At 37.6% G+C, this 19,000-nt stretch overlaps 2 protein-coding genes across 4 annotated transcripts in view; both read right to left on the bottom strand.

The window, feature by feature from the left end:
* Nucleotides 1–6,761, bottom strand: part of TCAIM (T cell activation inhibitor, mitochondrial) — a 52,494-nt gene extending 45,733 nt beyond the window's left edge. Inside the window, exon 1 of one of the 3 annotated variants that reach the window (XM_080811854.1) lies at nucleotides 6,550–6,761. The gene's annotated coding sequence lies outside the window, so the exon portion shown is untranslated. Of the gene's footprint in view, nucleotides 1–6,057; nucleotides 6,238–6,257; nucleotides 6,339–6,549 lie in introns of those variants that run through there. The other 2 variants (XM_080811852.1, XM_080811853.1) reach the window with 2 other exon arrangements.
* Nucleotides 6,762–8,867: 2,106 nt separating this feature from the next.
* TOPAZ1 (testis and ovary specific TOPAZ 1) overlaps nucleotides 8,868–19,000 on the bottom strand; it is a gene marked incomplete at both ends in the record, with an annotated part of 120,396 nt that continues 110,263 nt past the window's right edge. Inside the window, 3 exon segments of the mRNA XM_080811833.1 lie at nucleotides 8,868–9,087; nucleotides 12,616–12,799; nucleotides 18,012–18,215. Coding sequence (XP_080667959.1) covers nucleotides 8,868–9,087; nucleotides 12,616–12,799; nucleotides 18,012–18,215 — 608 coding nt within the window.

The following is a 19,000-nucleotide window of genomic DNA, read 5'->3' as shown; positions in this document are numbered from 1 at the left end:
ACTGAGCCTAAAAGCACCCTTGAAAAGGCAGAATTACTGAACAATGCAAAGCACCTTGGCATACAATACAACAATGCAACCTGTTTTGCCTTTTGCAGCAGTTATCTTAGAAAGTCATAAAATCAAAATGTCTCCGTCCAATGAATAAGGTAGGTGGTCCAAACAACATGCTCTACTATACACATTTTCAAAAGCAAGACATCAAAACAAACACAACACTGAAAAGAAACTTATGATAATTGATTTGAAAAACTTTTGAAGTTTGAAAATTAAATCACACTATAAAGACAAAAATTCTGAAATGAATTCAGGAATGACGAGCTGCTTCAAATTTGATTCATAAAGAGTTTTTGAGGCAGACAGCCAAGTTACACTAAATACATATCGAAACATTCATGAATAAGATTTGTTAGGAAAAGCACCTCATTTACCATAGAAAGTAGCTCTACAACTTCAGAGTTAGCTCAGAATTAGTCTCCAAAGAATCACCAACAGCAAAATTGCTAAAATTATAGAGAATGCATCCTTAATGATTTTCAACCATGGAGCACAGCAGTATGTTGTGCAGAGAAATTTTTTTTGTGCAGACTTTAAGTAGCACATTTTAGAAGCATTTCTGTAAAAAAAAAAAAAGCTTTTGTACTAACTTGAATTTAAACAAGTTTTTGTACTTCAAGTACTGGTTTTCAGTTGTACAGAAAAACTATACATTCACTGTCCACTTTGTAATCATAGGGTAAAATTACTACTGAGCAATGACTAATAAAGGGCATGAATACTTAGAAATGGGACCACAGATTCTCCCAATGAAAATAAAATGTTTCTAAATACAAGTCTTAACATTAAATCATGGTTTCTATATTTAGAGAGAACTTAAAAAGAAAAACACTACTACAGGTTAAGAGTTAGGTGTTTTCTGCCTGCTTTTTGGATGAGTAGGTGATTTCCTAAAAAGGTGGTGGGGAGTACCAGGGTGGCTCAGTGGGTAAAGTGTATGACTCTTGGTTTAGGCTGAAGTCATAATCTCGGGGTCCTGGGATCAAGCCCAGCATAGGGCTCTATGCTCAGCGCTGAGTCAGCTTGTCCTTCTCTTTCTATTCCTCCTCCAGCTCCCTTTTTCCCTCTCAAATAAATAAAATCTTTAAAAAAAAGTTAAAAAAAAAAATTCACATGGCAGTAGAGTAAAAAGAATTAGCATGTAGGCCTATGCCACATGTGACTACTCCAAATTGAGACACATTTTAAGTGTAAAGTATGCATTGGATTTTAAAGATTTGGTACAAAGATAGAATGCAAAGTACCTCATTAATACTTTTCTGTATCGATTAGAAGTTGAAATAATTTATTAAAATTAATCTTATTTTATTTTTTTGCTTTTTAAAAAGTAAAACACAACCTGATTTTGTCTTCAGTAGTTTACTACCAGAAAAATGTAAAATTATATCCATGGTTCATATTATATTTCTATTGGATTGTGCTGATCTAAGCCAGTGCAAGGCAAAAATGCTTTAGTTAACATGACACTGTCAGAGAAGGCAGTCTGCACAATGGTTAGGAAAGAGAGGATGCCCTGTCTGAAATCTGTATTCAATTCTTGATCTTGATTCGGACTACCTGTGTGAGCATGGGCAAGTTATTTTACCTTCCTGAGTCTGTTTTCTCACCTCGTAAATAATACAGATGGTTCAAGAGCTTCCTCTTCTATGAAAAAAGTTAAATGTGAATTAGCTTATGTGCAACTGGTGAATAGGGGAAAGATGTTATATCCTATGCAGTTTTTTCCCAGAACATTAAAGGTTTGGAGAGATCAGAGGTGATCTTTCTACAATTACAAAGGCTTTAGCCATAAGTAAAGCCCTTAATGACAAAACATGAAAATCTCCCAGTAGTTCCTTCGGTTTAAGAAGCAGATGGTTAGCGGCTTCAAGTATCCCTGCATTTTTCATCAAGCAACCTGGAAAGCTGTTAGTACAGATGAAAAAGCTGGAGACTTTCACATCTTGTTTTGAGTAATGTGTATTTTTTTCTTCATAAACCCTGTTATTTTAGTGCATTATTCTGTAGAACGTCTGGATTTCCAGGAACGTTTTTATGTCATTACAGTAGAAACACCTGTAAATAAATACTGTCACCCCAAACTGCCCTTTAATTAAAAATTTAAAAATTTTCATGAGCTGAGAGAATACTTGGAGCTAACACTATGCTATGGTCTGCTAGACAGAAGTAGTTTAGTCAGAAACTTTATTGTAAAAAATGTCAATTCAGTAAGTACTTTATTGACATTTGTCTTTATCAAAAGGGAAGAATTACAATTCTAATACTGGCAATAAAGACTAACAAATTTAATACAAATGAAACAACAATACAGATGTTATCATCTGTCTAGTCACTGGACTAAAGTTATCTGTATTGTATGTTTTTGAGAAAATGTTGAAAGATACGTATAAAATGCTGGAAATATTCATTACAGTCTATCTCTAAAAGCTGAAATGTAATCCAGAATATTATAATTATTTTTAGCTCTCTGGATATGGAATCCCACTTTAGACTTTTTTAAAAAAATATTTTATTTATTTATTTTAGAGAGAGAGAGCACGCCAGCAAGAGCAGGGTGAGGGGCCAAGGGAGAAGAAGATTCCCCACTGAGCAGTGAGCCCCACATGGGACTCAATCCCAGAACCCCAGGACTCTAGGACCTCAGAACCATAACCTCAGCCCAAGGCAGACACATAACTGAGTCACCCAGGTGCCCCCCACCCCTGCATTAGACTTTTGTACATGTTCTAAAAAGTAGGGGCTGTCTCAGTACTTTTGTGAAACTTAAATATAATAATGTGCATAAAGGATTTAGCAATATCTGGCAAATAGAAAATTCATATAAATGACAACTATTATTATTATATAATTCAGGGTGAATAAAATTCTGCAGAATTCCTTTTCCCCCTCCTAATAAGGGCTTACATATAGGCAGAACATGTATTTAAACACAACATTTTATCCAAAAACAAATTTCTTAATTGGAAAACTCAGAATTATCACAATAAGGGTATGTGAAAGTCTTAAAAAATACAGAGCAAGACTACATACAAGTAAAAAAATTACAAATGTATGAGTTAATTTCATAAACTTTAGGGAAAAAACTGAATCTATCAGAACAAACAAATATGACTGCTTATTTTTATTATTCAAAGACAAAGAAAGTTAGCACTTGCTAAGTAATAAAAAGTTTCACAGTAGTACTTCTCTTCAAAAAAAAAGAGAACCTAACTGGGTATAATAAAATTGTATTGTGCTGTAGGAACTGCCTTTTTAATGAATTAATAAACCAGTTTTCTCAGCTGGGAGGAAGAGAGACAACATGAGAGGAAATGGAACTCCTTTTACTTTTGCCAACAATCTCCCCTTCGCCCATCAACGATGGCCAACTCATATTTCTATAGGAAAATGACTGTATACATAAAAAATATTCATTTAATTCTGATATACACTCAATAAAATTGTTATTCTAAGATAATTGTTTCCTATTTAAATCATTGGAAAAAATGAAAAATATTTTTTTCTGGTTCTGCTGAAGAATCAGACAGGAAATGCATAGTTTCCCTTGGAGTCCTGAGTTTTTCTTAAGCATTTCCCATAAGATCTTCTTGAAGAGTGGGCTCAGACAACTCAGTGAAAGGGAAAGCATGATGGGATCAAGATCCTTTTGGAAAGACGGATTAGTGAAGGAACAAGAGAAAAAGAAACAGGAAACAACCTTTAGGGCAGTGGTTGTCAAAGCTGGAAACAGAATCTCTGAGAACTTGTTAGAAATAAAAACGACCAGGCCCCGCCCCAGTCCTGCAGAATCAGAAACTGGATGGGGCCCAGCAATCTGTTTTAAACATGCCTTTGGGATTCTGATGCACACTTCAGTTTAGGGAACCCTTATTTCACCAGGACTGTTTTTCACCAGGACTATTTTATAGGTCTGATGTATCAGAAAATTTTAAGTTTTAAGAATTAAAAATATTTCTGGGGCGCCTGGGTGGCTCAGTGGGTTAAAGCCTCTGCCTTCCGCTCAGGTCATGATCTCAGGGTCTTGGGATCGAACCCCACATCGGGCTCTCTGCTCAGCGGGGAGCCTGCTTCCTCCTTTCTCTCTGCCTGCCTTTCTGCCTACTTGTGATCTCTGTCTGTCAAATAAATAAATAAAATCTTAAAAAAAAAAAAAGAATTAAAAATATTTCTTTAACAAACTTAGGGAAATATCCCTAGATACTCAATTGTATGTGAAAAATCAAATAATCTTAAGTTTCCCTTGAACTAGTTCTTTGTTTTCTGTATGGTTTACCCCATTTTTGCGCTTAAAAAAATTCTAAGTGGAAACAAGGTTAAACCTCAGCCCTCTGGCAGACATGGCTGGTTGCCTTTTCATATGGTACAGATCTTGGGTCAGTCTCATCTCTGCTAGACCAAGAACCGAACTTCAACACTCTAGTCAGAAATAAACAGGCCCCAGGAGAAACAAAATCATAAGGGGCCTGACTGATAACTGCAATGTTAACTTTTTAAAATTACTATAAGAAACTTGATTGCTAAAAAGACAAGATTTCTTTCCCTTATAGGACTTAGCTATCCAAAAGTCAAAATGACTTTTAGCAGATTGAAAATCCACTGCTTCAGAGCAGAGCTGGGTGTTCCCCACTTGCTAGTGAAAAACAGTTTGAAAGCCCGGGGCACACAGGTCAACTTCTTGTGTCCAAATTTTTACATGGGTGGTTTTTAAGCAGATTCCATGTAGCCTACTATTCTTCCATTTGGAAAAGGCCTCAGGCATGCTATAAAATAACTAACTCTTCAGGCTTGGGAGCACTCTGGGTCCTTAATTCACCTAATTTATCAACAGGCATTTACCAAGTTCTTATGCGCCAGGCTCTGTGCAAAGTACTGGGAATAAAAAAAACATTAAGCCAATCCCACTTGTCCAGAAATTTAGTTTAGGAAAGATGGAGGTAGTGGCAAAATAAAGATAATTATAAAATATAGTTAATGAACTAATACAGCCACGCACTGATTATTACGGGGGAAATCTCTGGTACAATATTTAGAAGGGGGAGTGGATTTAGAAGGTATTTTCCAAGGAGACAGAGAACTCTGGATTGAGGCTGGAAGATGAGGAAAGTCACAATTCATTTATAAAGCATCTTAAATGGTCACAGTCATCCACTTAATAGAAATGTTAGCTTGTATTTCATAAAATGAAAATTTCTGATTTTAACCCAAATTCTGTGCTAGGGCAATAAATCTATGCAGTTACAGATCAAACCTAGGAGAAAGAGGTCTCTAATTTGGTGGAAAAGCCAAATTATGGGTTGTTTAGAGAAAAGGGGGTTTGCTTACTTCTGACAGATACACAAATAGTAACAGCGTTTGTTAAATAAAGGTCCTAGGATTGGTCTTTGGCCATTTGGCAAAATTGATTATTTATTTATATATTTATATTTATATTTATATATTATTTATTTATTATTATTGATTTATTATTCAATTTATTGAAAATAATTTATTTTAACAAAGGTTAATATCCTCAGGCTACTATCACTATGAACTTATCTTAGTAACTATATTGCAAGTTTTTAAAAGCAGTTTGTCCCGTCAAGGAGAAACAAAAGCAGGCAATTTTTCATTGCTTTTCAGTTGACTACTTCTCAGAGAAGCGAAAAAGGCCAAGACAAAGCAAAGCAGCAAGTCCTAGTAAATAATAAGTTATAGCAAAAGCAAAGTACCTAGGTTTTTTAGCTTCCTTCTAAATCTTTTGCTAGGAGGTTTGAATCACACTTCTATGATAAATGGACTACTGGGAAACACAGTCGGAAACAAACGTAAACCGTCTTTGGTTTCTCATTTCTGAACAAGTTAAAACAGATGCGGTGCGCAGACTCGGGGCCCTGGCATCGCCTCAGTTCAGAAGTTATCACGTGGACCTAAGATGACTCCGCACGCTGCTTCCCCGAACCCCTTTTTCTGCGCTGAGCAGCCCGAAAGCACCACTGGAGGCCCTCCCGTAGTGCTCCTTACAGTTCTAGCCAGCGTCCGCCCCGGGGGATCCCTCCGACCTGCTCCACCTCACACCTCACACCAGGAGGAAGGAGTCGCTCCCGCCGGCCTGTGCGGAGACGCACGCGCACCGCCGCGCCAGCCCTACTAACGGGCGCGCGCCGCAGGGCCCGGCGTTCCCACCCGCCTTCGTCCCACGGGACCCGCTGACAGGCTCCTACCGACAGTGATCGCTGAGCCCCCGCCCCTGAAATCCCAGTCCGGCGCACACCGCTCGCGCGTCCTTCCGGCGCCGGCCCTGGCAGGTCGCTCGAGGTGAGTTCAGCGAGCCGCCGGCGCCGAGCTTGCACTCTCATTGGCCGACGCCCGCCCTGCCCTCTTCCCTGAGCGCCTGCGCGCAGCCGGCCGTAGGGTAAACCCCTAGCAGACCGCAGGCCTTCGCTGACAACAGTGCCCAGGTGACCCGGTTGCCGTTCCCGCTCTCCTGAATCCCTTGCCTCTCCGCCTTCTTACCGACCGGCCGGGAGGGGGCTCCGCGGAAAGCTTTGAGAGACGCGAATGAGCCCTCCGAGGCGTAACGGGCTAGGCCGGCGGGCGTCGGAAAATGAGTAGACGGCAGGTGTCGGAAAATGAGTAGACGGCAGGTGGCGGGGCCTGACCGGAACGGGGTGGACTGGATGGGGAGCAGAGGGTGACCGAGCACGCGCTGGAGCCTGGAGAAGCGGGGCGGGGGGGGGGGGGGGGAATGCGCGCATGCGCCGGGCCGCCTAGCGCCCTCCCGCCCCGTCCCCGACTCGGGCGCCCAGGGAGGGGGCGAGGCTGGCCTTGCGAATCGTCCGTGGCGTTTTCGGAGCTGAAGCCTTAGGTCGGCTCTCTTGAAAGCTTTTTTAAAGGTCTTACTTAAGTATGCCCTTTGGCATACCTTACAGAAACATAGCTAATTCCTAAACATTTTCTCCAGTTTACATTTTTTTACTTTGGTCCCTTCGAGATCTTGCTATTTTCAAACCTTAAGCATTACCTCCGCCCCCCCCTTTTTTTTTTTAAAGATTTTATTTATTTGACAGAGATCACAAGTAGGCAGAGAGGCAGACAGAGAGAGAGAGAGAGGGAAGCAGGCTCCCCACTGAGCAGAGAGCCCGATGTGGGACTCGATCCCAGGACCCTGAGATCATGACCTGAGCCGAAGGCAGCGGCTTAACCCACTGAGCCACCCAGGCGCCCCCTCCGCCCCCTTTTTAAAAACTATTCATCTTGGGATTTAGCTTTATTTTGCTCTGGTGGCTTTATCCCCAGGAATGGCCACAAGTGAAATTAGGCAAATGCAACCACCGCTCTTTTCTCTACCTTTTGGCACTGTTCAGAGAGGGAAAAAAGAAAGACGCCTCCATTTGTTTCATCCCTAACGGCTCTTGCTCTGGACAATTTGGTCACTTGTGATCTATTCCATCCAACCCCATTTTTTTTTTCCCTAAAAGCTTAATTTACCATCTTGCGCATTTTAATCTTTTCAGATGCATCCTGGCCACCGACATCTAAATGGTCTCATATTTCTCTCCTTTCTTTGGTTTTCAGTTTCCATCTATAGGAAAGACTAATTTATTAAGTGTCCACTTACCATTCTCTTCACTTGTCCTCAAAGGTGCCTCAAACTGATGGTATTAATCTCCAAACCTATTTTCTAAGTGCCGCATTTAAGTAATGGCAGTTCCTCCCACTGGGTTTCTTCGTACTAGAGAAGTGAGCATTTTTCTTTACCTCTCTTCTGCCTCACGTCCCATATCCCGTTCTAGTATTCATTTCACATTTCATCATATGATAATAGGCATTTTGTTAAGTGCTAGGATTTAACTTTTTTTAGTCTTGGGAGGGTATAGACTTACTCCAGTGATGCTATTACCATATTTTGAAAACTTTAGGAAATACCTTCAATCCCCTTAGTCACGACTTACTCTTTATTACTCACTTTATTCAGACTTTCTCTCTAAATGATTTTAAATTCTGTTTTTAAGTATCAAATCAAGGATTGAGAATGATCACCTTGGAGAATGTGCTACAGATCCAGAGGACTTAAGAAAAGGAGTTTAAACTTCCTAAGGTGATTAGGAACAGTCCTTGTTAGGGTATTTATGTTGTGATATATTTGTTTAAAATACTGTTTCCTTTAGTCATATCTAATGCAACAAATTACAAATTTTCAAAATACACAAATTACAAATTTTCAAAATATAAAATTCAAAATAGTGTATGTTTTAGTTATACACTAAAGGAAAATTATTCAGACAGTAATTTAAAATTTTTTTGGTATAACTCAGAAGGTACCCTAGAATTTTAGCATTTGAATCATTTTTCATTAGTATTTACTATTCTAGATTACAGATGTAGAATTGGATTTAGACTCTGTACTGTTTATAAACTTATTACTGTTTATAAACTTAAATATCTTTAGGGATATTTCATATCCCTAAAGATTTATCTGGAAACTCCAGTTACCTGCTCACCTACTTTCCCTTTTATGTCTCCCTCTTATTAAATGCTGCACAATATTCAGTTTGTGATCTCCCACTGTTTAGATTTCAGAATAAATAGGGGTTTAGCTAAGTTAAAGGGAAGTCAAAAAGTAATTTGAAAAATCACTTTTCAGTGTGGATAAAACCATCTTGCATACTTCAATCCAAACTTTTAGTGTTTAGAAACTATTAACTTACTATATATATAAACCAATAAAGGGCAAAAGGTGAATATAGTGAAAACTGTATTTTTACTGCCTTTTATTTTCAACAATGATTACTTGAACTTAAAAAAAAAAAAAAAAAAAAAGCCTTTATTAACTAATGGTTACTGAAAAGCCAGACCTTTCCAGCCCACTTCATATTCTCTTTCAACCATTTCAGGGCAGAACAGTGTTCCAAACTATAAACCTGTTCCTTATTAACATTGACGGTCATGTGCTTAATGAAGAGCTTTGGATCTGATATACGAGCAGCCATAATTAATCTTTCCACTGCAGCTTGATAATCATCCTTGCTCCGAGATTTGTTTTCTTCACATCTACAAAGTGAACAACTCACAAAGTCAGAAACTATAGTTTCTTTAAAAAAGCCATCTACATTTACTGGTACTAAGCTATGAGTCTTTTTTACTGTATTCTTCTGATAGTGGCTTTCAAATTTTTCGAACAAGACACATAGTAAAAGACATTTTATACTGTGACCCGGTATATACCCTCATACATAAAAGATGGAAGTTTCACAAGACTTACCCTTAAGGCAGTGTACTCTATTTTCTACTGTCTCTTATTTTTTTGAAAGATTTTATTTATTTGACAGAAAGAGAGCACATGCAGGGGAAGAAGCAGGCAGAGGGATAGGCAAGCTCCCTGCTGAGCAAGGAGCCCGATGTGGGACTCAATCCCAGAACCGTGGGATCATGACCTGAGCTGAAAGCAGGTGCTTAACCAACTCAGCCACCCAGCCTCCCTTTGTTTTAATAATGTGGTTGCAGGGCTGCCTGGCTGGCACAGTTGGTTAAGCTTCTGACTCTTGATTTCAGGCCTTGATCTCAGGGTCGTGAAATCAGGCCCTGCCCTGAGTCTCACTCTGCACTCAGCAGAGTCTGCTTACGACTTTCTCTCCTCCCTTTGCCCCTCCCCCATGTGTGCTTTCTCCCAAATAAATAAATCTTAAAAAAAAATAATGTGGTTACAATACCCTAAATTGATTTACCACACAAATGCGCTACAACCCACAGTTTGAAAAACACTTACCTAGAACACAGCTAATAACCTCTCTGTATTGTGAAAGTTGATAATGGCATAACTATTCACTGTAATGTGTACAAAAATAGTGAATTTAATCAAACTTGGAGTTATTAGCAGTCACGTATTTTACCTTGATATTAGCTGTTTTTAATTCTAAGCATATACTTAACAGGTAGCTAACATTTGGTAACAGAATTGTAGCTATATGCCTTTACTAAATTTCCAGTTACTTTTTTTAGTCTTGATTTAAGAGTCTTCACTAAGTGCTACAATTTACTTTTCTAATAACTTTGCTACCAGTCTCCAAATTTCATAAAATTTTTATGACTGTTAACCTTAAGAGATAGGGAGTGGGAAGTGTTTAAAACAGAGATGTGGCTGTTACATTAGGCATCAGTTGTTTGCGTTCACTGTATCCTGCTCTTGGCACCTGCAGGGCCCAACAACAAGGTGCAAGAATGAGTCTTCTTGCATTAACACCTTAGTGTGGGGCACAGAATGGTGCGATTGAGGACTTCAGCTTGGTCACCAAGTTGAACCAGTCATCACAGAGAGGAAGGATTGGCAGGTGCCTTCTACTACTGAATGTAGTAAGTGTCCTAAGTGGTGCCTAAAATCTGGTGGACTGGGCATATGCCAACCAGGTGCAGTTTTTGAAAGCCTAAAGATGAAGAAAATTCTCCCTGAGAGAGGTTAGTGTAACAACGCAGGTCTCAGGATGATAATAATAATAGAGAAAATAATATTGTTTGGGACAAAGTTAAAGATTTAGGCATGTCACTAGTTATGCACTGAGGTCACAAATACCCCCCAAATTCAACAATGAATAAAAAGGCTGCATATATGTGGGGAATGGAAAGCTATGTGAAAATCAGACCCTCAAATTGGGGAGCCCAAATGCCTCATGCCACTTACAGTGCACAGCAGTACAGAAGGAGGCCCTCAGAAAAAAAGCTATAACCAAAAAAAAAAAAAAAGACTAATTGTAGTGGGTTTTTAAAAAATCTGGACCTAAAATTATTTTCTGGGGTGCCTGGGTGGCACAGTCAGCTAAGTGTCCAACTCTTAATCTCAGCTCAGGTCAATCTCAGGGTTGTGAGTTTAAGCCTAGTGTGGAACCTACTTAAAAAAATTATTTTCTAATTTTCTTCCTCTTAAGTATGGCCTAGGTTAAATGACTCACTATCACACATGGAATTAAGCAGAAATGACAGTGTGTATCTTTGGACACTGGTTATTAGATGACAATTCTTCGTGGGTCTCTGCATTTCTATAAGTTTTGAGAGCAGAGACACTGACTACCTCTTGTTCTGCATTTCAAGGATGTTTATATAGTGGACCACCTTGAAAGACAAATACAGGGTCTTCTAGAGCAAAGGGTATGTTTGCTTATAGCCTCACAAGATAGAGATGATATTTCTCTGAAGAGCAACAGGGCAGGCATGCTTATCATTCATTATAACAGGTCCCCTCAAGTTGAAGATTACTCTTCTGTAACAGAACCCAGTACATGTACAGGTATCCAGCTGGGCCCATCTGTGGGACTCGGGGAGGAAAACAGGAGATACATATATGCAGATAATCATATTGCTTGCTGTACCATAAATAATAACATCTTCTGTCTCCAATGAAAGAATCTTGTGTCTTACACTAGGATCTAGGTGACTATGTCAGACTGACTGGTAGCCTGCAAATAGTCTTCACAGTTCTTGATATAGGTCATAAAAGGAACTGTAGCTTCCTCCTTGCCTTTTCTCTCTTAGATCACTCTCTCAGATAAGTTAGCTGTCCTATCATGAAGACACTCAAGGAACTGAGGATTCTTGGCAATGACATGTTAATGAGCCATCTAAAAAATGGATCCTCCAGCCTCAGTCAAGCCATCAGGTAGGTGACCTCAACTCCTGACCCACTACCTCAGAGATCCTGAGCCATAAGCATACTGCTAAGCTACTCCAAAATTCCTGACCCACAGAAACTAAAATAATATTTGTGTTTTAAGCTGCTTGGGGGTAATTTATACGCAGTAATAGATAACTGATAGGATATCCAATCTGATGATGTGGTTTATACCACGGGTAAACTGAAGAAATCTTCTTGTCAAAAAACTCTAAAACAGGAGACCCATGAGATCTTTATTAGTTTCCTGGATAGGCCAATAAGGAATTGGAATGGTATGAGCCCAAATTCTGGGACTTTACACAAAATTATTTGAAGAAATACCAGTCTTTCCAACAGCTACATTATAATATTATGCATTTATAACAACACTTCAAAATCTAGAAACTAGGCTGATGGCTTTATGTTCGACATAATTCTTTACTGAATCAAATAAACCATTGCATATTTCCCTTTTAGACTTGGTTTTTAGATCTTCTATGTTGACCAGAAAGATAAGTAACTTTTAGATACCCATCTAAAAATCTATCTGTACACAAGAAAGACTGATTCTTAAAGAGGATCCATTTCTCTGTCCTAGACAGCATCTTTGAAGTTGCTAATGTGTTTATTAAATGTTACCAGCTTATTTGGTTTTATGTCTCCAACAGGTCAAATCCTTTTTCAATTTAAATGTTACCAAAGTTTATAAATACATACATATACTAATATATATGTATTACATGTAATAAATATATGTGAATATGTATATATACATACATACACATCTATGTATATGTGTTTGTGTGTGTATATATGCATAAAAATATATATAATGTTTATTATAAAATATAAGATATACAAAAATATTTACATCCTAGGACAGGTGTAGAGAGCCATTAGCTGCTTTTAGCATGCAAATAGAAGTTATGTCAACTAACCTTTTCAAAACTATCTGCAGTATCTGTGTAGAAGTTCCAGGACTCTGAATACTACTAGCATTAGATACCAGGAAGATTTCAATAGCTAAAAGCATTTCAATCTCAGATAAATAGGAAGGAATCAGTAGAAGTTTTCTGTATAAATTTCCCTCCAATGGTGGGTAGCAACCCAATGAAAGAGCACCTGGAAATCAAAAAATAGATCAAACTTTACTAAAACCCCAAAAGGTGAAAAGCTAGACTTCCACAGGTGATTAGTTACTTACCTTACAGAATGATTCTTCACATCAGTTTTATTATACAAATTATATGGTTTATTATACAAATTATATATCCTAGTACATTTGATATTATTCTTTGTAAAATGCTTCTGAAACATTAAATATGAAGTAAGAAATTTATTTTAAAAACTCTGCTCTAAATATTAAAATTTTTGAACCTCATTGTGGCAACTGCCCATTTATTCAAACCATAATCAACACAACATAATTTCAGAGTAACTAAAAAACCAGAATAGCAACTCGGGTTTTGTTTTAATGGGATCTGCTCTAATGGCAACTACATATATTTGTAATTATTGCCTATCCTGAATTATGAATCCAAAATGTTGAAAAAAGTAGAAATTATAATTTGAAGATTTTTCTGTCACACAGATATACTATTTTTGAGCACTTATTTATACTGCTGTTATAGTTTATGTAATAAACATTTACTGTCTATTCTATGTGTGACATTGAGCTAAGCACTATTTAGATATAAAAATAAGTAACATACGTATCTTTCCTGTAGGTGCTCAGTGTGTTGTAGGTGCTCACCAATTCATATTCTAAAAATTTTACTTTTCAAGAAAAGAGATTTAATTTTTAAACTGTTTAGGTGCTTCTTACAAATGATATATAGGGAAATCCCCTTAAGTCCTAAGACATCCAAACTGTATATAGACAATATTATACTGTTACGTTTTACTGAAACCAATTTAAATCTGTATGTAAAAGTTGTTTAAAATATTTTGTTAGAATAAGTTCTTTAAGAAATCTAATGTGGGGGCTCCTGGGTGGCTCAGTCATTAAGCGGCTGCCTTCGGCTCAGGTCATGATCCCAAGGCCAGGGATCCAGCCCCACATCAGGCTTACTGCTCAGGGGGGAGCCTCCTTCTCCCTCTCCCACTCCCCCTGACTGTGTTCCCTCTCTCATTGTCTCTCTCTCTCTCAAATAAATAAATAAAATCTTTAAAAAAAAAAGAAAAAGAAATCTAATGTGGATGATGATGGTTAATCTTTGAGGACTTACTGTGTGCCAGGAACCTGTGTTAAACACATAGGTTTTACCTAATTTTAACTGACAGTTTACTACCTTTGAAATCAGGTACAGTGACTCCCACATGATAGGTTAAAGGGGCTTTGGGAATCACCCCAGCCTTCTGACTCCACAGATTTTGGATTCCTACATACTAGGTATTCCCACCTCCCTAGGTCTCTTAGAGGACGAACCCTATCAACTCATTAACTTTCCTAGCTATTGATAGGTATAATTTACATACATTCTTATTTTACTTTGCTGACCAGATGGGGGAAACAAAAAATAACAAACTGAATAGAAATTTACCATCATTAACTTTTCCCCCTAAAAGCAAATTTGAAAAGAAAAATATTCCCATTTGGTTTTACGGGAAAAACAATGGAAGGACACTCTAATAACATCTCCCTTCCTGACTTTACAGCTCTGAGAGAAAATCAGTATTTTTAGGACTAGGGAGAGCAAATCAGGAGCATCAGGAAGGCAACTTTATTGTCCCTGGACAGTTGCCTTCTGATTAGTTTGAAAACAAAAAGCAAAGCCAAACCATAAATTAAGGGAAAGACAATTCACAGAGTGGAGAAAAAACCTGAAATTCATGTATTCCACATGGGACTTGCATCCAGAGTGTATATATATCTATATGTATGTTATGTGCATGTGTATATATGTGTGTACTCTTACAACTCAACCAATAAATACAATTAAGAAACGTACAAAGAAAAAAATGGGTAAAGGATTTAACAGACATTTCTCCACAGAAGATACACAAATGGCCAATAAGCACATGAAAAGGTGTTCAACATCATTAGTATTATGCAAAATCAAAACCACAATGAAATATCACTTTATATCCACCAAGAAAGCTAAAATAAAAAAACACAGTATAATAAGTGTTGGTGAGGATGTGAAGAAACCAGAAATCTCAAACTTGGGTGGTGGGCATATAAACAAAATGATGCAGCTTCTTTGCGAAAGTACATTGGTAGTTTCTCAAAATGCTAAACACATAGATTTACCATATGAGCCAGCAGTTCTGCTCCCAACAGAAATAAAATATATGTCCACACAAAAACCTTTATGTGAATGTTTGCAACAGTATTATTCATAATAACCAAAAAGTAGACATGACTCAAGTGTCCATCAAAGGATGGGTGGATAAATAAATTCTGCACAATGGAATATTATTTAGCAATAAAAAGGAATAAAGTATTGATACGTGCTACAACATGGATGAACCTGGAAACAATTATGCTAAGTGGAAGAAGCTCGTCATAAAAAAAAACTACATATTGAATTATTTCACTTACGTGAAATGCCCAGAATGTGCAAATCCACAAAAATAGAGTAGATTAGCTGTTGGCTAGGGCTAGGTCAACAGGAGGCATATAGGGAATGCTAATGTATTTGGGATTTCTTTTTCTGGAGGTGCTGAAGATGTTCTAAAATTAGATTGTGATGATGGCTGCACAATTCTGTGAGTATAATAAAAACTAATGCACTGTCCACTTTAAATGGGTGATTTTATGGTATGTGAAGTTATTTCAATAAAACTGTATAAAATATTTTTTTAAAAAAAGCAAAACAAAGGCACTGGCACCATAGTCTTAACAGTGTCTTAATGAAAAAGCCATTGGCCCAGAATCAAGTACTACTAGACTGATTATAAGACACTGAAAGGCTTTCCTAGAGTGCTAACTATGTGTGAAGCTAAATCTAAAGAAAGATCCGATGATACTTTAAATGTCAACATTGGCAGGAAATAAAATGTTGTGAAGACTAGTCAGTGATTGTAAATTACTCATTTCATTCTATAACTCAGGTATATTAAGAACAAAAAACAAAATAACAACAACAAAAAAAACAAAATAGAGGCACCTGGGTGTCTCAGCCTGTTAAGCGTCTGCCTTCAGTTCAGGTCATGATCCCAGGGTCCTAAGATCGAGCCCAACATCAGGCTCCCTGATAGGCGGCAGGGAGTCCACTTCTCCCTCTCTCTCTACCCCTCCCCCTGCTAGTGCTCTCTTTCTCTCTTTTATAAACAAAGAAAATCTTTTAAAAAACAAAAATATTGGGGCGCCTGGGTGGCTCAGTGGGTTAAGCCTCTGCCTTCGGCTCAGGTCACGATCTCAGGGTCCTGGGATCGAGTCCCACATTGGGCTCTCTGCTCAGCGGGAGCCTGCTTCCTCCTCTCTCTGTGTGCCTGCCTCTCTGCCTACTTGTGATCTCTATCAAATAAATAAATAAAATCTTAAAAAAAAAAATACTCTGTCCTATACCTCACCTGCATAAATCCCAGAAGTTCACTACATATGAAACTAGGCACAGATATGTTTAGATTAGAGGAAAAGTGCTAGTAAAAAAGGTACTGACTTGCACCTAGGCATGAATCGTTTTAACACTATTAAAAAAGAAAAACTATAAAAATAAATTATAATTAGGACTAGAAGAATTTGGGAGAAAAATGGGGAATGATTGCTAATGGATACAGGGTTTCTTTTTGGCATAATGAAAATGTTCTGTGGTGATGGCTGCAAACTGTGAATACCTTACCACTGCTATAAAAGGGTGAACTGTAATGGTATTTGACTTATATCTCGATAAGGCTGTTAATAAAAAATTTTACAAGTTTTTTTAAGTTCAACTGCTTTAATACAGAATTTTATTTCCAACTAAAAAATAGAGATCCATAGAAATCTCACTGAAATGTTTCCAAGTTTAGGTTTTGTTCCTGTGCCATCTAAACACCTTCTAATGGCATGTTCCCCAAATCGCATAATTATTTGGAAAATAAATAACCCCATCAACATAATTCTAAAAACTAAAATCAAGAAGTTACAGCAAACTGTACATATATACCTTGTGTGTGATTTCTAGTAATCTGCAGGGAAATAATATAAGGAGTTGAAACATAACCACAAAATTGAAATGAGGTGTTCATGAACAAAGAATTCTACATCTCCTCTAAATTTCTGATAACCCTTAAAAAAAAAAAAAACTTTCAAAACTTTTTGATTGACCCAGCACATAATCTGTATACATTTAACTGAAATGAAAATTTTACCAAAAATACTTAACCTTACTACCTGTAATGTATGCTAATATTTTCTTTCTTGTTTCATTGGGGAAAAAGTTACCACCTGCTAAACTGATCACAGCTGGTAGAAAACACTTCCAAGTTCAGAAAGGTTTCTGTGCTGGTAGGGATGGCTGGGATGGTTGGCAAATCTGGCACAGTAGTAACACATAGTAGGCACTCAAATGTTTGTTATATACACAGCAGTTAAGGAAATAGAAATTTAACTGCGTCTGGGTGGCTCAGGTCATGACTCAGGATTGTGAGATCAACCTTAGAATTCTTTCTCTCCTTCTGTCCCTCCCCCTCTCGCTCACTCTCTCTCAAAAAAGAAAAGAAAAAAGAAAAGTGAATTTAAGACAAATTACTGCAGGAATGCAGAAAAGAATTGTTTTCTGGATCCAGATTCTATACGAAATTACTTCCCAATTCAAATACCTGTGAGGTGGCTGGGATTAGAGAAAGCATTAGTTTTCCAGGCTTACTGGTTAGGGAGAAACAACTGTAAATAGATTAACAATATTCTATTACTAGGAGCCATGCAAAAAACTTATGTATCATGTTCAGTAATGGCAGCCTCTGTACTTCCTATGTGGCCTGCTATAAAATATTCTAATTTATAAAGATCAGGGATATAGCAGGGATGAATAAAATATATAAATACTCCTTAAACTTCATTCTACCAGTTATTTTACTCCGGTATACTTACAAGCTAAGCCAAACTGGTTCAAATGCTGTCATTTATTTCCTTTGTGCACCCTCCAGTGGGCATACTGACGTGCAAAGAAATGAAGATACAGTAAAAACAAACAAACAAAAAAAAACCCCAAAAAACAAAAAACCAAGAAAGAATAAGTTTCCAAAGAGAGCGCAAATCTGGGTAGACCACTATTATCTGAATGTGTATCAACTGTTCTTTTTACATATTTAAATGCCTAGTCATAAAAATTATACAAGGCTTCAGGGTTAGAAAATCAAAATCAAACTAATGTATCAAATACAAATTTTTTAAAATGTAACTTACTTTTGTAGTGGGCTCTGGCTTTGAGCCATAAACAACTCCTTCCTAAAGAAGTAATTAATCTTCTAAGAAAGGAGAAATCAATAGGGATGTTCTTTGAAATCATGAATTCTGCTACAGAGGATGACATACCAAGACTGTTGCTTTCTATACAGGCATCCAGAAGTTTATTAAAGAGAAGGCTATACTGTGAGACCTCCACAGTTTCTGGGGAAAAAAAAAAAAAATCGATTTTAGTCTCTCCATCTTCTCTCTCTCACTACTTTTCCTTTCTCTCTGTTCCCCTTGGCACTTTGCTTCCCACTATGGGAGTCACAGTCACTAAAATGCAATCATCTTATATACTAAGAAACAAATAAGCATTCAACAAAAGCAAACACATTCATTTACTTTGTAACAAAGAATAAGAAAGGAAGCTTGACAATTATTGCAGAGGCTGCATTAACACCCATTTGTGATTCCACATATGTCTGCATCTGCAGTGTCTCAAAATGAATGACTTGCACAGTGCTGCTTGCATTGTCTACAGTTCAGACCTCAGACTTAATTTCCCATGACTAAAAATAAATCACCCCCTAATATTCTCTCTCAAAAACAAATATGTCATTGGGTATTTCCAGTTCAATTCCTCACTTAGAAGAAAGTGAAGTCACTGCCAAGTCTTTTATTCCCTATATTTAGTCAGTTCAATCTATAACCTAGACTCTGGTCTTTATCATTTTATTTGCAGCATCCTTTAGTGATTCAGGCCTTAGCAGGAAATTAATCTCCTTACCTTTTCGTCTCTTCCTGAACATCTCTACCAGTAGAACTTCCCTGACTGATAAAGCACTGTGGAAGGCCCTTGGGTTAACATTCTGATGAAGTGGTAACCTGCCACTCTGAACCTATCGCTCAGCTCATTTTGACCCAAAGCTTTTGCTCATGCTTCCCTTAACATGGACTGTCTTCCTGTTCATATAAGACCTGAGTGTTAGGATTCAAGAGCACTA

The sequence above is a fragment of the Martes martes genome (genome assembly GCF_963455335.1).
Source record: "Martes martes genome assembly, chromosome: 1".
NCBI classification, from domain to species: Eukaryota; Metazoa; Chordata; class Mammalia; order Carnivora; family Mustelidae; genus Martes; species Martes martes.
The sequence above is the reverse complement of the archived record's forward strand: the minus strand, read 5'-3'. Positions and strand labels throughout refer to the sequence as shown.